Raw genomic sequence first — 17,949 nt, 5'->3', positions numbered from 1 at the left:
CTATTTTCAAGGGGCCAGGATGCCTTTCATGGACCCTGAAATCACCAAATGCAGAGGCTAGCTCATATCTTTTATTTTTATTTTTCCTAATTTACTCAAAACAATTATATTTTTAAAATTAAGAAAGTCAGGGAAAGGAGAAGAAAATATAATAATTCTTGTAAAGAAGAGGAATAATTAATTTCCTTTTTCATAATTGGAAAAGACTTTAAAGTAATTTAGATCCTCTGTGACCCTGGGCAAGTCTCTTAACCCCAATTGCCTCAGCAAAAAAAAAAAAAAAAAAAAAAAAAAAAAAGGTAATTTAGATCAATGCCTTTATTTGACTAATAAAGAAAATTGAGATTCAGAGGGCTTTATTGACTTGCCCTAGTTCATGTAAATTATCAGTAGCAAAATTGGAATTCTAATCTACATTCTCCAAATTTTGACTTTGTTCCAGGGCCTTGCCCAGGATAATAATTAGAATTTATTGCACAAAATATACCCCACAATAAGCAATATGATAGGTACTTTCCATTCCATTCCCCTGTATTTATTTTCTTGGTTATATTTTGAGTTTCAAAAGTTGTCTCTCTCTCCCTCCCAACCCCACATTAAAGAAAGTCAATAATTTATACACACACACACACACACATACATACATATGTATAAAAAGAGACAGACAGACAGAGAGGACAAGAATCATACAATAGATAATTCTATCACTGCTTACTCTGGGGATGTTCTCTATATATGATGTTCTCTTGGTTCTACCATTTTAGCATTTCATGCAAGTCTTTTTATGTTTTTCTAAAATGAACCTATTTGTAACTTTCTTACAGCACAGTCATTACCACAACTTATTCAGTCATTCTCCAATAGATACACATCCTTTCAATTTCCAATTCTTTGCTTCTACAAAGACAATTGCTATAATATTGTAGAAAATATACACAATCACCATGAAAAACAGACTTAATAGTGGTACTGCTAAGTAAAAAACTGTGCACAGTTCTACAACTGGGCATAATTCCAGATTGCTCTCCAAAATGGTTGGATCTGTTCATAATTCTATCAATAGTATATTAGTGTCTCAACTTTTCCACATTCTCTCCAGCATTTGTCATTTTGCCCCTTCTATCATTTTAGCCAGTCAGATAAGTATAAGGTGGTGCTTCAATTTATTATTTTTTTTTACTGGATTTACCGGTTTCTTCAATAGAAATGATTGGAAGTCTCTTACTTCATTGAAGATCCATTGCCTCTCCTGAAAGATGATGTGGTAAGAGACTTTCAATTATTTCTGTTGAAAAAAACTAGAATTAAATGGAAAATTTAATGTGTAAACACAGGACTGAAGAGAAGCATAGAGAAGCATAGAGAAGCATACAGGGGGGAAAGATATATATTATTTAAAGGCTAAACTATTTACCTCCCTAGATGAGAAAATCATATCTATAATTCTTGAGAACAGTATCTGTTACTGGGGCAAACAAAGGGGGGCATCACATGGACTGAGGATATGGTTGTAAATGGAATCTGATGTAATAACATCAAAGAAAAAGACTTTAAGAGGTGGGAAATGATCTATACTGCAAAAAAAAGAAAGGGGAGGTGTAATGGGATAATTAGTTCACATGAAGAGGCACAAAAGGCCTGTTACAATAGAGGGAAAGAAGGGAGGGGAATGAGCATTGTCTGAAGTTTGATCCCATCAGTTTTGGCTCTAATAGGGAAAAACTTAATCATTCATTTGGGTATAGAAATTTATCTAACTCCATAAACAATTAAGAGGAGAAAGAGGAAAAGAAAAGGGAGGGGTAAAAGGGAGGGTAGAAACACTAGGGGAAAAGGTAAGAGAAGAGGAGAAGGAATAATAGAAGATAAGTAGTGGAGTGGGTTAAAAAAAATACTAAGAGAAGGGGGTTGACAGGAGATAAGGTAATGGGCAGGGTGGGTAAAAAAAAAAAAAGACTACCAAGGACAGGTGAAAAGAGAGAACAAAAGTATATGCAGGGTAGAAAATAGGATGGAGGGAAATACTGAGCTGGTAATGATAACAGTGAATGTGAATAGGATGAACTCTCCCATAAAATGGAAGTGAATAGCAGAGCAGATTAAAAAACAGAATCCTAACCAAAAAAAAAAAAAAAAAAAAATGTTGTTTTACTTTGCATTTCTCTACTTGGTCATGATTTTGAACATTTTTTCATGTGTCTATATTTAGCTTTGACTTTTTCTTCTAAAAACTACCTATTTATATTCTTTGATAAAAATGGGTGAAAAACATATTTTTATAAACTAAATCTCAATATCTTTGAATATAAAGCTTTTATCCAAGAAACTGGCTATAAATTTTTTCCTTCAATTTTCCTTTTTTCTAATCTTGCCTACATTAGTTTTATAATTTGTATAAAGCTTTTTTAATTTAATGTAATAAAAATTATCCATTTTATATCCCATAATTCTATCTTTTCTTTAGTCTTAAATTCTTATCTTATTCATTAATCTAATAAGTAATATGTTTCATGCTCTTTTAATTTAGTTATAATATCTCCCTTTATGCCTAGGTCATGTCTATACTATGGCCTTATCTCGGTAAATGTAAAATATTGATCTACATCTAGTTTTTGCCAGACTGCTTTCCAGTTTTTCCAACAATTTTTATCAAATAAAGAGTTCTCCCAAAAGTTTAGATTTTTGCATTAATCAAATTCAAGATTATTTTACTCCTTTATTACTGTATATAATGTTATACCTACACTATTTCACTGATGCATAATTCAATTTTTAGCTAGCACCAGATAATTTTTTGATAATTACTACTTCATAATACTGTTTTAGATCTGTTACTACTAGACCTCCTTTGAAATTTTTATCATTAATTCCTTTGATATTTTTAAACTTTGTTCTGCAAGTAACTTTTGTTAATTTTTTTTAGTTCAATAAAATTTTTGGTTGTTCAATTGGGATGAATAAATAATTAGTTTAAGTAGAATTATCATTTTTATTATATTAGATCAGCCTACCTATGAACAATTAGTGTTTCACCAATTATTTAAATCTGATTTTATTTGTATAAATAATTCCTGCTTTTGTCTTGATAGGTATACTTCCAGGTATTTTATATTGTCTATGATTACTTTTAAATGAAATTATTTCTCACTATCTCTTCTTGCAAGACTTTGTTGATGACATATAGACATATTTATGATTTATATAGGTTTATTTTATATCACACAACTTTGCTTAAATTGTTGTTTCTATTAGGGTGTTTCAAGTATACCATTATATTGACCACAAAAAGAGAGAGAGCTTTATTTTCTCATTGTCCATTCTGGCTCCTTCAATTTCTTTTTTTTTCTCTTTTTGCTGTTGCTAGAATTTCTAGGACAATATTTAATACTATTAATGATATGGGGCATTCTTGCTTCCACTCCTGATTTTATTATCCTTACTACAGATATTACTTGCTAATAGTTTTAGGCAGATGCTTTTTTAAGGAAAAATTCACTTATACCTGGAGTATACTTATACCTATACCTATACTGTCAAGTGTCTTTAATAGAATGGGTATATATTTTATTAAATGACTTTTCTATTTAAAAAATTAAAAGAAAAACACTAATCATGTGATTTTGGCTACTTTTATTTTTGATGTAATCAATTATGTTAATAGTTTTCCTTATATTAAACCATCCCTACATTCCTGGCATAAATTGCACTTGGTCACAATGTATAATCTTTGTGATATATTGCTAGAGTTTCTTAGATGATATTTTATTTAGGATTTTTGCATCAATACTTTTTAATAAAACTGGTCTATAATTTTCTTTCTTTCTTTCTTTCTTTCTTTTTTTTTTTTTTTTTTTGCTCTTTCTGGTTTAAGTATCAAGCCCATATTTGTTTCATAAAAGGAGTTTGATAGGACTTCCTTGCCTATTATTCCAAATAATTTATTTAATATTAGAACTAGTTGATTTTTAAGTTTTGTTGCTCTTTTAAGTTAGTTGATCTTTAAAGTTGGATAGAATTCCTTTGTAAATCCATCAAATCCTGATGCTTTTTTCTTAGAAACTCATTTCTGGCCTATTCAATTTCTTTTCCTAAAATAGATTTATTTAGTTATTCCATTTCCTCTTCAGTTAATGTGGGCATTTTATATTTTTGTAAGTATTCTTAAATTTTACTTAAGTTATATAATTGGGCAAACTAATTTTTAATTACTATCATCTTCATTAATGGTATATTCACCTTTTCCATTTTTGATGCTTGTGATTAGGTTTTCTTCTCTCTTTTTAAAAATCATATTAACCAATGGTTTACTATCTTATTGTTTTTAAGAACAGCTCCTAGTTTTACTTATTAACGTGACAATTTTCTTACATTGAGTTTCATTAACCTTACCTTTAATTTTTAGGATTTTCAATTCGGTATTTAATTGGAATTTTCTAATTTGTTCTTTTTCTAGTTTTTCCTCTACCTCTATTACTTGATATTCAAAATTCTTTCTGAGCTCTTCCATGGCCTAAGACCACTTCATATTATTCTTGGAGGATTTGGATTTGATCTTCCTTGGCACCATAGTAACTTTCCATGGTCAAAAGACTTTTCTGTTGTTTGCTCATTTTCCCAGGTTATTATTTGAGTTTTAACTCTTTGTTAAAATAGGGCTCTGCTTTCAGGATGGAGGGCTCCCTGTCCCAAGATTCAGAGCTTTTGTATAGCTGTTTTCAGAGATACTTCCAGGGAACTGTAAGTTTTCAGTTCTTCCAAGGTGGTATGATCTAAGGAGAAGTGTATTTACTACTCTCCTAATTTGTGCTTTGGTCTGGAAGTAACCACAAACACTTTTTTCTGCCATGGAACTGTGAGGAGGATCCATGCTTCCCTGTAGCTGAAGTTCTGGTGTGCTAGTGCTCCTCCCTGCCCTGGGGCTGCCACCCAGGACTTTGAAGTGGATTTGAATATGGCAAAGCAACAGAGTTCTACATCAATCCTAGCAAAGATAACCCTATAATCTCTTTTTAATCAGTTATTTCACTGTGGCTGAGAGCTCCAAAAGCAGCTGCTTCTGTTGGTGATTGAGTGAATTCCCAAGGCTTGTTTTTGGTTGACTGGGATTGTTCTTCACTCCCAGGTGTGACAAACCTTTGCTGTTGACCAAAGTTGTCTTTGGCATCTGTGGGCTGAGAAGTCTGGAAACCACCACTGCTGCTACTGATTCAGTTGCTCTGAAGCCTATCCCTGATTTGCTGGGGTTTGGACTATGTTGACCTGACTTGTACCAGACTGCACTCCACTTTTACTCTGGTGAGAAAGACCCTTCCTGATGAACTTCCAAGTTGTCCTGGGCTGGAAAATTGTTTCACTCCATCTTTTTGTAGGAGTGATGCTCTCAATTTGTTTAGAATCATTATTCAAAGGTATTTGGAGGGGCTTGGGGGAAGAGCTTGGTTGAGTCTTTAGCTTTACCTTGCCATTTTGGCTCTTCTTCTGGGAAGCCTATTGTTAAGTTTTGATGGTGAGTTTTAGCAGATATGTGAAATAGGTCAGAGAGAGAATGGATTAGAGAGAAATTTCTAGCTGTTTTCCCAATTATCAAAAACATGTATTCATTTCTTCATTTGCATATGTGTGTATGTACATGTATGTGTGTATATTTATTATCTATCTATCCATCTGTCTATCTGTCTACCTGTCTATCTGGTTTTGCTTTCGTTATTTAAAGTCCTATCTTCTTCTAGGGCAATAGCCAGTCATAGCCAAGGGGAATGATCCTTACAAGCTTTTATGTTCATTTTTTTACCCCCTTTACTAACACAGAATCTTAGTTTTAGAGCTGAAAAGGACCTTAGAATGCATCAAATCCAACATCCTCATTTTATAGAGTGGGAAACTGAGGTCCCAAGAGTTTAAATGATTTCCCCAGGATCATACAAATAGAAAGTATCTCAGTAAGGATTTAAACTTTATTATGTCAAATGCACCATCTCTTATGTCATATGCTGTTATGTGTCCTACGTTCTTGAAGAGGACCATGACGTCAGAGAGGAGATGCTGTGATATGCAAGTGAATTGGATTTAAGTGAGGGAGGGCTGGACAAGGTCACCTGCATCACTTTCCCTTCCAGAGCCACATAATGAGAAGACAGGAATCACAGGAAAAAACCCTGAGGTAGGAAAAACTTGAAGGCAAAAGAAAAGGGGAAATGAGATGGAAAGATAGTATCATGGAAATAATGAACATTTAATTTAGATAGACTTGAGAGATAGTGGAGGTTAGGAGGGCCTGGTGTACTATGATTCATGAGATCACAAAGATTCAGACAAGACTAAACAATTCAACAGCAACAACAACAGAGCAAAACTAAGCCTTTAAAGGGTTTCCTTCCAAAGATATATCTCTCATACATATACTAAGATCATATAAGATTCTTTGGTGGGCACAACCCCAGAGATAATTTTGTTCATTGCTTCTCTAAGCACCACATCAATAAACAGGGGAAAATCATTGTCAAAAGTGCCCATCACCAATGTCATAAAGGATATCATGGTTAAAGTCCAAACGGAAGCCAAAAAAAAAAATCTTTACACACAGAGACATCTTCCAAATGCTCCTGTTTGCCAATAATATTGTATTGATACCTTTGAACTTAAGAACCCTCTAGGCTTTAATAAAACATTGATTTTGAAAGGTAGAAGAGAACTCAGTAACTATAAGGTCCGTCCTATGAATGAAAAGAGCCTCCAACCTAACATATCTCACAAGTAGTCATCCAGCATCTACTGAAAGACTTTGAATCTCTGAGTTCATTTTACTTTTGGACAGTTTTAATTTAGTAACTTTTTCCTGACATAAAGCCTGAATTACTTCTTTGTAACTTTCTCTCACTGCTTGAGGTTCTGCCCAAATAGAACAGTTTCTCCTCTAAATGACAACCCTTCAAACCCTTAAAGATAGCTAGCATTCTCCTTAAGCTTTCTTTTCCCTAGGCTGAACAGTTCTTTCAACCGCTCTATAGGACTAGACTCAAAGCCTTTTACCATCCTGGTTGTATTCCTCAGAACATTTTCCATTTTATTATCAGTGACTTTCTTAAACTATGGTACCCAGGACTAAATATGAAATTTAGAACAGATCTTTTTTCAGAATAATTGATCTCTAACCGTGCTTCCCTAGTCTTGTACTTGTGAAGCTGATTTTTTTGTACCCAAGGGCAAAATTTTACTTTTATCCTGATTGAATTTCATTTGATTAAACTTAGATCAATGCTCTAATCTATTAAAAAAAAAAACTTTTTTAGATCCCAACTGTGCCTCCCCCATATCAGTTTGATCATTCATGACAGAAAAAATGAATGGATAAAGATAATGATATGCAGTTGGGTTTATTTCTGTTAGTTTTGTTTTGACAGAACCTTGTATGTCTCCATTCTTTTATCAGAAAAGTTTTTTTTTTCACACCTTTGCCCAATTTTGTAAAATGTATATTATACCCTCCTACATCACTTATTACTCAGAACAGTCTTTTCCCATGAATAGAAGATATAGAGAAAGTTTGCTTACTCATCTTTGTCAGTTTCACTATTGGGGGCAGAGGAATCTTTAAGCAAAAGCAGGAATTAATACTACTTCTTTCCAACCTCAATCTTCTCTGGTCCTTTAGAACAACAGTGTCTAAACTTTTCTGATAATGTATCCTATCAGAAAAAATGTTTAAATATATACCCTTGATTTTTATTTATAAATTATATATGTAAACTGCTATACAAATGTACTGTGCACATTACAAAATGCATACAAAAAGAAATTTTAAAAGGATGAAATTAGTGTTTTTGCTTTATTAATGACACAAAACTTTTATCCTGTCATTAATATTTGTAATATTTTTCAGTGAGAGCAATTTGATTGAATGATGTTTCATTCTTTAAAATCATTATTTAATATTTTGTGACACAAATTAACTTCCCATTTCCCCAGACAAGTTTTTTAAATTTATAAATTGATAGATGGAGTTCCCTATAACTCTGATTTGGTTTCCCTCCAGAATCTCCTTGCATGCTCCTGTCACCCATTCGTTTTAGACACTTTAAGGGTAGGGACTGATTTGTTTTAGTCTTTCTATCTTAAGCACCCAATATGAGGCCTTGTGAATATTGTATGTTTGATTTTATCAGCATAAGGAATTACCCCTGATAATGCAAATTGGCAGACTCCCTGTAATTTGGCAATTGTCTTAGAGGTTTATTAAATTAGCATATTTGTATTTATGGGTCTTGACCAAGGTCCCACAACCAGTATGTTTCAGGTAGAATTTCCACCTCCAAGATTGACACTCAATTTATTATATCATACTGCCTCTGGCTTTATCCATAGTGGGTTCTTAATAAAGCTTCCTAAATGGAATTGAATTACTCTAGTTAAGAAATAATGACTTCCATTTGGATTGGAAAACCTTTAGATTGGAAAAAAAATTCTTCAGAATCATCTCCCTTTCTTTCTTCCCACAATGAATCAAATAACTCTTGTCTGTCACTTCTTTATGTTCCACAAATGATTTGTTTAAGAGTCATCCTCTTCTGAAATCATTGAATCACAAGGCACACTGATTCATAGTCAGAATGAGCACTGCAGAAAAAGTCTAGATACTGATGGTAATTTTTCTGTCTTTGTCTCTCAGACCCAGGAAGCAAAATGTTCTTCCTTCTCTCCTTTCTGATTGTGGAAATGAAGCTCCACCTGACAACAGGTAACGATAATAATAATAACAACAACAACTTTATGAAGCAGGTAGAGCAAGTGTTACGTCCAGTTTGTCAAAAGTCCCAAACCAGCTTCTTTGCTTGAAGAAGGTGAGCTAAAGAACATCATCTCTTGTGGAATACTTCCATTGTCCAGGCCATGGAGGAGGTCACAGTAGACCATCAGGGAATATGTGAATGAATAAGGGATTCTTCCATTCAACAGAGGTCCTGAAAGCTTCCATAGAGAATTGTTCTTCCTGCTCCTTTACCAAGGGCCTCACATTTAGGACTAGATACTGCAATTCAAATGAAATTTTTCATGAAAGGAATTTTTTTTTTCATTTCTAGTTGCTAATGTTTCTCAGTAACATTTGCATTTAAAGAAAAACATTTTATTTTAATGCCATAATAGGTTTATTAGCTAGGCAGCTCAATGATATAGTACAAGTACAGAACCTACAATCAAAAAGATTCAAATCTAGCCTCAGGCATTTACTAGCTTTAAGTCACTTGGCACTGCCTGACTCAGTTTCCCCTTCTATAAAATGGAGATAATTATAGCTCATACTTCCAATGATTGTTATGATGTTCAAATGTGATAATGTACTTTGTAAACCTTAAAGTTATGGTAGCTATTATTATTAGTGTTCCCTCCCAATCTTTCTTCAAAAAACTCATAGAATGTTAGAGGTGCAAAGTACTTGGAGATCTAGTACAATCACTTCATTTTATAGATGATAAACTGAGGCACAAAAAAAGGAAAGTGGTTGCTGAAGGAATTGCTGTCTCTTCTGTCTCTGCAAGGGAAGCTTGGATTTCTAGACATGTACTGAGCTAGGTGACCTGAGCATTTAGGAACTCATGTTGGCTTTGGGATGCCCACTTTAAATCAACTTGCTTGGTATGAAGGTTTCAACCCTTTTCTCCAAAACCCTTACCCTCTTCTTTCTTCAAAGTAGATTTGATTGTGTATGGATTCAGTTGACATGCTTTTCAAGGGTCCACGGCAAATCAAGGAATTTATTGCCACATTGCTATTAAGGATCACTTCAGAGTTTTGGGCAATGAATAGATAATAATAATAACAATCACATCCAGCTAATATTATGCAAAATACTATTAATACAGCATTGTATAAACATCTCAGTTTATCCTCACAACAACTCTGGAAAGTTGGTGCTATTATTAATCTTGCCCCATTTTTATAGATGAGAAAACTAAGGTAGGCAGAGGTTACTTTCAGTCATACAGTAGTTGTCAAAGATTAGATTCAAATTCAAGTCTTCTTGGCTCCAGGTTCAGTATTATATTTTCTGTAGCTCCCAGTTATCTCTCTATAAAAGACCATATGTTTTATCTACCAAATCCCAGGACTCCTGAATCCTGGGTTACACCTAGTTCATTAAAATTTTCATTATTTTTGAAGCCCTAGGCTGAGATGACCCAAGTGATTATTTTTACTTTTTATTTAATAAGCTGCATAATTTAGTGATTTTAGCTTCCTGAAGTTGTCATAGCTACTAACTCAGAACTTTGTCACACTAAAATGCAAAACTTCACACTTCTCAGAAAGCCTTTGGTGCTTCTCAAGCTGTTGGCTCTGCTAGCTAACAGAAGAACACATAAGGATAAGCTTTCTTTGCACAAAATCAAAGGCAAGGGTCTGAGGTAAGAGGAAAATTCACATTAAATCACAGTAAAGAGATTCTGGAGTTTTTGTTTCTAATTTGTAACAGAGCATTGTGGCTTTAATAGGTACTTAGTCTGAGTCTGAGCATTTACTACTATTTGAATGGAATATTTAGATAAAACTTCCTTCCAAAACCACCTAGCACTAGAATCGATGCCAAAATAGCTAGCTTCTCGTCAAGCAAAGCAGAAGACAGTCAGTCAACAATAGCATTTATTTAGTGTCTATTATATGCCAGAAACTATGTTAAGTGCTGATTAGAAAGGCTATATACAGACACACATATATCTACATATACAAATATACATACATATTTTTATTATTGTGTGTGTATACACATAACATAGCACAGTCTGCAGAGAGTGCTTGGCACAAAGCAAGCACTTAATTAATACTTGCTGATTCATTAATAGATATGCACAACAGAATCCCAGTATTTACATTTAACTAATACTGGGGTGTATGCAAAATGCTTTCCACACATCAGTCCTATGAGATTGCTGTTACAAGTATCATCATTTTCATAATAGAGAGAAAGAAACCAAGTCTTAGGAAATTGAAATGACAGATCTATGCTAGACAATAAGTATCAGCATTTGAACCTAGGACGTTTCCTACCTGAATTCTGATGCTCATTCATATGCACAAGTCTCTCTGTGTGTATATAAAAGTGTATATTTATACCTATAATTGTGTATGCTTTTCATACCAATAGGAGCAGGTAGATGGCACACAAAAAATAGGTATTTGTGGTTATATATATATATATATATGTTTACATATAATTATTGTTTATGTTTATATGGTTTATAATTATGTTTATGGTTAATAAATTCACAAACCTGCTATTTTTTACTCTTTCTTATCTTTTATTTGGTTCATATACAAAATGACAAATATGGAAATGTTATACACAATTGCATATGTATAACCTATATTTGATTGCTTACCATCTCAGGGAGAGGGGAAGGGACAGAGGAAGGGAAAGAAAGAATTTTGAATTCAAAATTTTAAATAAAGGTATTTTTAAAATAAATAAATTAAATATTTTATTTCTACTTAGCCTTCTATTAGCCAGGTTAAATGTTTGTATAAGACTTTTTGCTTTAATGCATTATGAGGAGGAAATTTAACTGTGTTTGGAGTTCCCCCGGTGTATTTTTGGTTTACGTTAGAAAGCTAAGTTCACAAATCACTTTCATTTGCTAACAACTTTTGCTGCTATATATAACAACAAATATTTATTTTAAAAAAGAACCAAAATTGTCAATAATGTTTAGATGCTATAGTATATTTCTTTGTTAAAAAGATATAAATATTGGCAGTCACTGGCCTCAATGAGGTCAAATTTTGCTGGAATATAAGGGCACTCATTTAAATAAATACAGGGAAATTTGGGAAGGAAGAAAGCACTAACAAATGGAAAAAATTAGGAAAGGTTTCATTAAAGAGATAGTACCTGAGCTGAGCCTAAGGAAGAGGATTCTGAGAATCAGGTCTTAGGAAGAAGTATGTTCCACATAAAAAGGATATTTTGTGAAAATGCAGTGCCAACAGAGATGAAAGATCAAGTCTGAGACTAGTAGTCTAGTTAATTACATAGTGGGGAATAGAGAAAGAGAATAGTGAAGGGACATAATGTGAAATAAGGCTGGAAAGGGAAGACAGCCAGATTTTAGTGATTTTTTTTATGCCAGACTGAGGAATTTGCATTTTATCTTAAAAGTAATAGTTACCCAATGAAGGTTTTGGAGAAGGGGAATTAATAACAGAACCCTAATCAGTCCAGAAATCTTTAACCTTCATCCATTTATCTAATCACTTTGCATTCAATCAAAAGTACTTAATGAACAGTTACTAAGGACATCCTCCCAGCCACCTAGGTTAGCAAGGTAGGTGTCATTCTGGACTCCTCATTCTCTCTCAAGCATTCATTTTGGGAAGTGGAATGGTATCTTAGAAAAATTATTTTGATAGTTGTGTGGAAGATGGTTGGGAAAGGGATGAATCTGGAAGCAGAGAGATTGGTTGAGGAGTTCTTGCTATTGTCCAAGAAAGATGAAAATTTGAAAAATTGTTGGTTCTGTGAATGGAGAAAAGGAGACAATAGTGAGAAATGTTATGTTTAATGGGAATTTGTACTGCACTGGATAAGAGAAGTAAAAAAAAAAAAAAGAAAGGAAAATCAAGGATAAGACTGAGATTATGAAATGGGGTAACTGGGAGTTTTGTAGTACCTTAAACAGAAATAGTGAAGATTAGAGAAAGTTCAGATTTATAAGAGAGGATCATGAAAAACATTTTGGATATATAGAGTTTTAGATGATAATGAGACATATAGATATTCACCAACCAGTTGATGATGAAAGATTGGAGAGATCAGAACTGAATATATTAGGATTTGGGAGTCATCTGCACTGAAATAATAATTGAATCCAGGACCAGGATGAGATCAGTAATACAAGGAACAAGTATAGATAGGAAGAGAAGAGAGCCTAGGACAAAGCTTTGGAAAATACACATACTTAAAAAGGGGAGGGATTTAGTTTAAAAAACATCCTTTTTTTCCCCTAGACTTGGAGCTCAACATCTAGTAAAGTCAGTTTATCAGTTATTATTTATTAAGTACTTACTATTTGTCAGGGGCTGTGCCAAGTGATGGGGATACAAGGAAAGGCAAAAGAAAGTCCTTTCTTATCATCTAATGAGGGAATATTTACAAAATAGAATTAAGGAGTAGTCAAGAAGGGCTAATTGAAGAATGTGAGAATTTATCTAAGACTCAAAAGAAACGAGAAAAGCTAGGAACTGGAGATGAAATGGAAGAGTCCCAAGCATGGGAGACAAAGTGACACGTTTGAGGAGCAGCAAAGAAACCAATGACACTGGATTGCAGCTTACCTGCTGGGATGTAAGATGTAAGATTGGAAAGATAGGAAGGGGGCAGGTTAGAGAGAACTTTATAAACTATTTGATAAGGCATATAAGCCACTGGAATTAATTTAATTGGATGAATTGGGATGATGTGGGGATTGTGACATAGTCCAACTTGAACTTTTGGAAGTTCTATTTGACAGCTGAGTGAAGATGAATTAGAATGAGGGGAAACTTGAGGCAAGGAAATCAACCAACAAGCTATTGCAATGATTTAGGAGATGAGAACTTGCACTGGGATTAGCATTGTCCTGGTGCCAATGTCAGAGAGGAGAGAAGGCAGTATATATGTGAAGTATGAACAAGGAAATGAGAGGACCTAGCAACTGATTGGATATGGAGTGGGAGGAATAGTAAGGGGAGTAGCCAGATGAGAGAGTGAGAAGTTTAGAAAGACACAATATTACTAACCAGGATGACTGAGAGGATGGTGGTACCTTGTCCTTAGTAGGTGTTCCCAGAGTGTTTTTTAATTGAATGAATAAATGACTGAAGAAATGGAGGAAGACTAGGGATTGGTGAAGTGATTAGGGCTCGGTTATTAAAGCAAGATGAAAAGGTTCCCAATAAAGATCGTGGGTATACACATCTAGAGTTGTAAGGGATATTAGAAGGCATGTAGTCCAAACTCTTCATTTTATAGAAGAGAAAAGGAGGTTAAATATTTTGCCCAAGATCTCACAGGTAGAAAGTATCAGAGATAAGATTTGAAACCCAGTTCTCATTTCAGAGTCAGTATTTCTCTCCCCTCATACTATAGGAAATTTAATTTGACATGAGACCTATTTAGGAAGGAACCCCGCTTTGGGATCTTAAAAAAGAGGTAGCTTGATAAACAGTGTTTGAGGAAGAGGATTTTTTATTGTTTTGAAAAGGAAGTAGAGATAAGGATGATTAGGTTAGTCGTGTGACCTGGTTTAAGCTGTGATATTGGGCAAGTCATCCAACTTCTCTGAATATCAGTTCCTCACCCATAAAATGAGATTGAACCAGATTCCTTCCAGTTCTAAATCTAAATTTATGGTCCAGGGTAGGATGTTTAGGGACATAAGAAAGTGCTGTGGCAGTGTATCCAAGAAATAATGCAAAACAAAGAGTTGCTGCTGCACTGAATAAGAGGAAGCAAAAGAAAGGAGTCTCAGATGAAGTTATGGGGCCAGAGATGATAGCTTCAAAGATTGTCATATTTAGAAGGGTCTTCAGAGACCATCAAGTGCAAACCTTTCATTTTATGGAAAAACCTGAGTTCTAGATTAGGGAAAGTAACTCACATTAAAGATACATCAATAGAGGCAGTCTCTTGATTTCTATCAAGTCATCAATTTGTAATACCAGGCAATCAATTCATAGGGATAATATGAAGCTGACCTTTTTTGTTTCAACTAAATCAAAATTGGGGTCTGTGGTCAAATAATACCATGGTATTTTTGTTTTCCTCCATAGGTTTATTTATAGTGACTGTTCCCAAGGAGTTTTATATGGCAGACTATGGTAGTAATATCACAATGGAGTGTAACTTTGACACTGGCGGAGAAGTGGACATTGAAGCATTAAGAGTCACTTGGGCAAAGGATGAAAGAAAAATTGTGAATTTTCCTAGTAAGCAGGAAGACCTGGAAATTCACAGTGAACCCACTGGAAGAAGAATGACGTTGTTAGAGGACCAGCTGTCCCTCAGGAAGGCCTTGCTTCATATCAGGGATGTCCAAATAATGGATGCCGGCCAGTACCACTGCCTTCTTTTCTATAGGGATGCTGCTGACTACAAGTATGTTACTCTACAAGTAAAAGGTTGGTTATCTTGCAAGGATGTGCAGAAGCACATGGTCATATGGGAATGTGGGTAAGGGTATATGGGGATAAAAAGGTATATTCCAGAACATATGAGATCCCTTGAATCTTGGACATAAAAGACTCCAGTTCTGGACTTGAACAGACTTGGTTCCATTCCTGAAGAGGCCAGACCCCAAACAAGGAAAGTAGACATTTTCTTGTATTTTTTTGGTTCATTTGCCCCTTACTGAAGTCCAGGAGTTGGCATGGTATGATGGAAAGAATGATAAATTTAGAACTGGATGGCTGGTTTAAGCTGGGTGATTTGGGGTAAGCCACCCAGTTTCTTTGGATCTCAGTTCCTCACCCATAAAATGAGGGGATTGGACCAGATTCCTTTCAGCTCTAAATGTATGGTCCTATAATCTCTGTAAGAAAGCTTAGATATAGTTCATGTGGAGGATTTCCCTTGAAAGGAATTCGTAGAGTTCTTTCTAGAAAATGTATAAAATATCATATACAGATTTAGGACAATTACTTTACAACAAAAGAAATGCTTAAAATGCAAAAAAAAAAAAAAAAACCTCATTACACACTTAAGAAATAAACTATAATCTCAAATACATTCCAAGGAGACAAAGACCTATGAGATATTTATGGGATTATTGAACGTTCATCTAGATATGTACTGTTCAAAAAGTGATTCAAAGTCCATATCTTTTAGACTGTCATTTTTTGAATGTCTCATCTTTCTCTCCTTGAAGGTAATAGTTATAAGGAACATATTCTCCTGTGGGGCAAGTAATGTCCAAATCAATGATTGAGCTCATGAAGTAGCCACCAAATATGAAAGCAATAATCTCTTGGGATCATTGTTTGATCACATCCAAAAAAAGAAACACAAAGCAAAAGAGGCAGCCAAGAATTTGAGGTCCCATCTTACTTAGAGGAAGCATTTGCTCTCACAGCTTATGTGTGTGCTGCTATAAATACTGTGGGGGTAAAGGGGCAAGGGAGAGAGGAGAAAAATATACTCTCCCACATCCTCTATGAGTCTTTTCCTGATTCTCCCAATTATTAGTGCTCTCATCCTCAAATGACATTGAGTTTACCTTATATGTTTTGCATTGATATATCTGTGTATATTTTGCTTCCCCCAGGAGACCTTAAAGTTCTTAATGAAAGGAACTGTTGTCTTTATGTCTTCAGTGCCTAAGACAATGACTGGCACCTATTAAGGAAAATATTCCAGATTCACTTAAACTGTCCTACCCCCAAAGATAGTGGCCTCTCATTCTTTCAGAACCCCATGTTACTAAAGGCTAAGTGATCATCTGTGACAACTGATAGAGAAAGGATCTCTTCCTGAGCACAAAGCTAGATCCAATGATTCCTAACATCCCACTTCTAAGATTCTATGAAAATTGCTCAACTTTTCTTAAGAAAATTGCCCTCAGCCCAACTTCCACATTTTCTGGAAGGTGGATGAGTAACACTTCCATCTCACTTCTCAAAGAATTGATGTGATTTTTTACATGGCTATATATACTTAGATGTGTATGTGCTGTTTCCCTGGGTAAAATGCAAGCTTCTTGAGATCAGGAATTACTTCATTTTTGTTTTTGTAACTCCAACATCGAGTATAACACTTGGCTCATAGTAGATCTTTAATAAATGCTAGTTAGTTATTTTCCAAATTCTGATGATTTTTTTCCTACCAAATTTTACATTCTTTCTCTCAGCCTCCAATTCAAATGTCTAATCCACCCACTAGTTATTTTCTAAGTTTATTGTTTAGTCATTTCTGCCATGTCCAACACTTCATGATTTCAATTGGAATTTTTTAGGCAAAGCTACTAGAGTGATTTGCCATTTTCTTTTCCAGCTCATTTTACAGATGAGGAAACTGAGGCAAATAGGGTTAAGTGACTCTGGTCAAGAGTCACAAACTTAGCAATTGTCTGAGGCCAGAATTAAATTCAAGTCTTATTGAGTCCAGGCCCAGGTTTTATCTACTTCTCTACCTAATCGCCCTTCTGACTAGATTATTATTTTTAATTTAAAAAGATCTTTATTGCCACTTTCTATTGCAACTTCCTGAAAGTGGTACCAAAGCTGGCATTTTATATAGTGCTATGTACATAGTGAACAGTTCTTGTTGATGAAGGTGATGATGCTGGTGGTGGCAATGTTTGCTTATTGCTGCATTCGTGTTTCTTATTAGTATGTAGTATCTCTCTGTGTATCAGGATCAATGATTTCACCCTTAATTAAGTGAGTAGTCTAAGAATTAAATAAACTACTGACCCATCATCATTACTGTTTATTGCTTCCATTCCCAGCTTTCTACTTTCTCTATTCATTCCGATATCTGAATAGGCTTCTACAAAAATTATTCATTTAATAATTCATTAATGCATTCAACAAACAAGGCATATCTATGGTGTGCAGAGCACTGTTGTAGGAGCTAGAGACAATCAAGTTTAGACAAGATAGGCCTCCCAATGTCAACAAATAGCTCACATTTTCTACAGCTTACTGATGTCCACAAATTTGATATTTACTGAATTATTAGTCCCTTGCTATATCATTTTCTCATGTTATACTATTTATCTTTATATAAAATAGTTAACATTTGTGGTATTTTAGTAAGATTTGCATAGCACTATATAAAGAAATATTCTCCAATTTTATTTTCACAATAATCCTGGAAGGTAAGTGCTATTATTATTTCCATTTACACATTAGGCAACCCAAAATGGCTTGCCCAGGATCACACAGCTAAGAAGTGTCTGAGGCAAGATTTATACACAAATTTTCCTG

At 34.4% G+C, this 17,949-nt stretch overlaps 1 protein-coding gene across 4 annotated transcripts in view; it reads left to right on the top strand.

Annotated features, from left to right (window-relative positions):
• Positions 1–17,949, top strand: part of PDCD1LG2 (programmed cell death 1 ligand 2) — a 39,641-nt gene that overhangs the window by 1,149 nt on the left and 20,543 nt on the right. For 3 of the 4 annotated variants that reach the window (XM_012544068.3, XM_023498593.2, XM_012544067.3), the window contains exons 2-4: positions 5,123–5,295; positions 8,666–8,734; positions 14,797–15,144. In XM_012544068.3, coding sequence (XP_012399522.1) covers positions 8,680–8,734; positions 14,797–15,144 — 403 coding nt within the window. In that variant the 5' untranslated portion in view covers positions 5,123–5,295; positions 8,666–8,679. Of the gene's footprint in view, positions 1–5,122; positions 5,296–8,665; positions 8,735–14,796; positions 15,145–17,949 lie in introns of those variants that run through there. The other variant, XM_031962054.1, reaches the window with a different exon arrangement.

This window comes from Sarcophilus harrisii, chromosome 1 (assembly GCF_902635505.1).
Source record: "Sarcophilus harrisii chromosome 1, mSarHar1.11, whole genome shotgun sequence".
NCBI classification, from domain to species: domain Eukaryota; kingdom Metazoa; phylum Chordata; class Mammalia; order Dasyuromorphia; family Dasyuridae; genus Sarcophilus; species Sarcophilus harrisii.
Note: the sequence above shows the minus strand (reverse complement) of the source record. Positions and strands in the feature narration are given on the sequence as shown.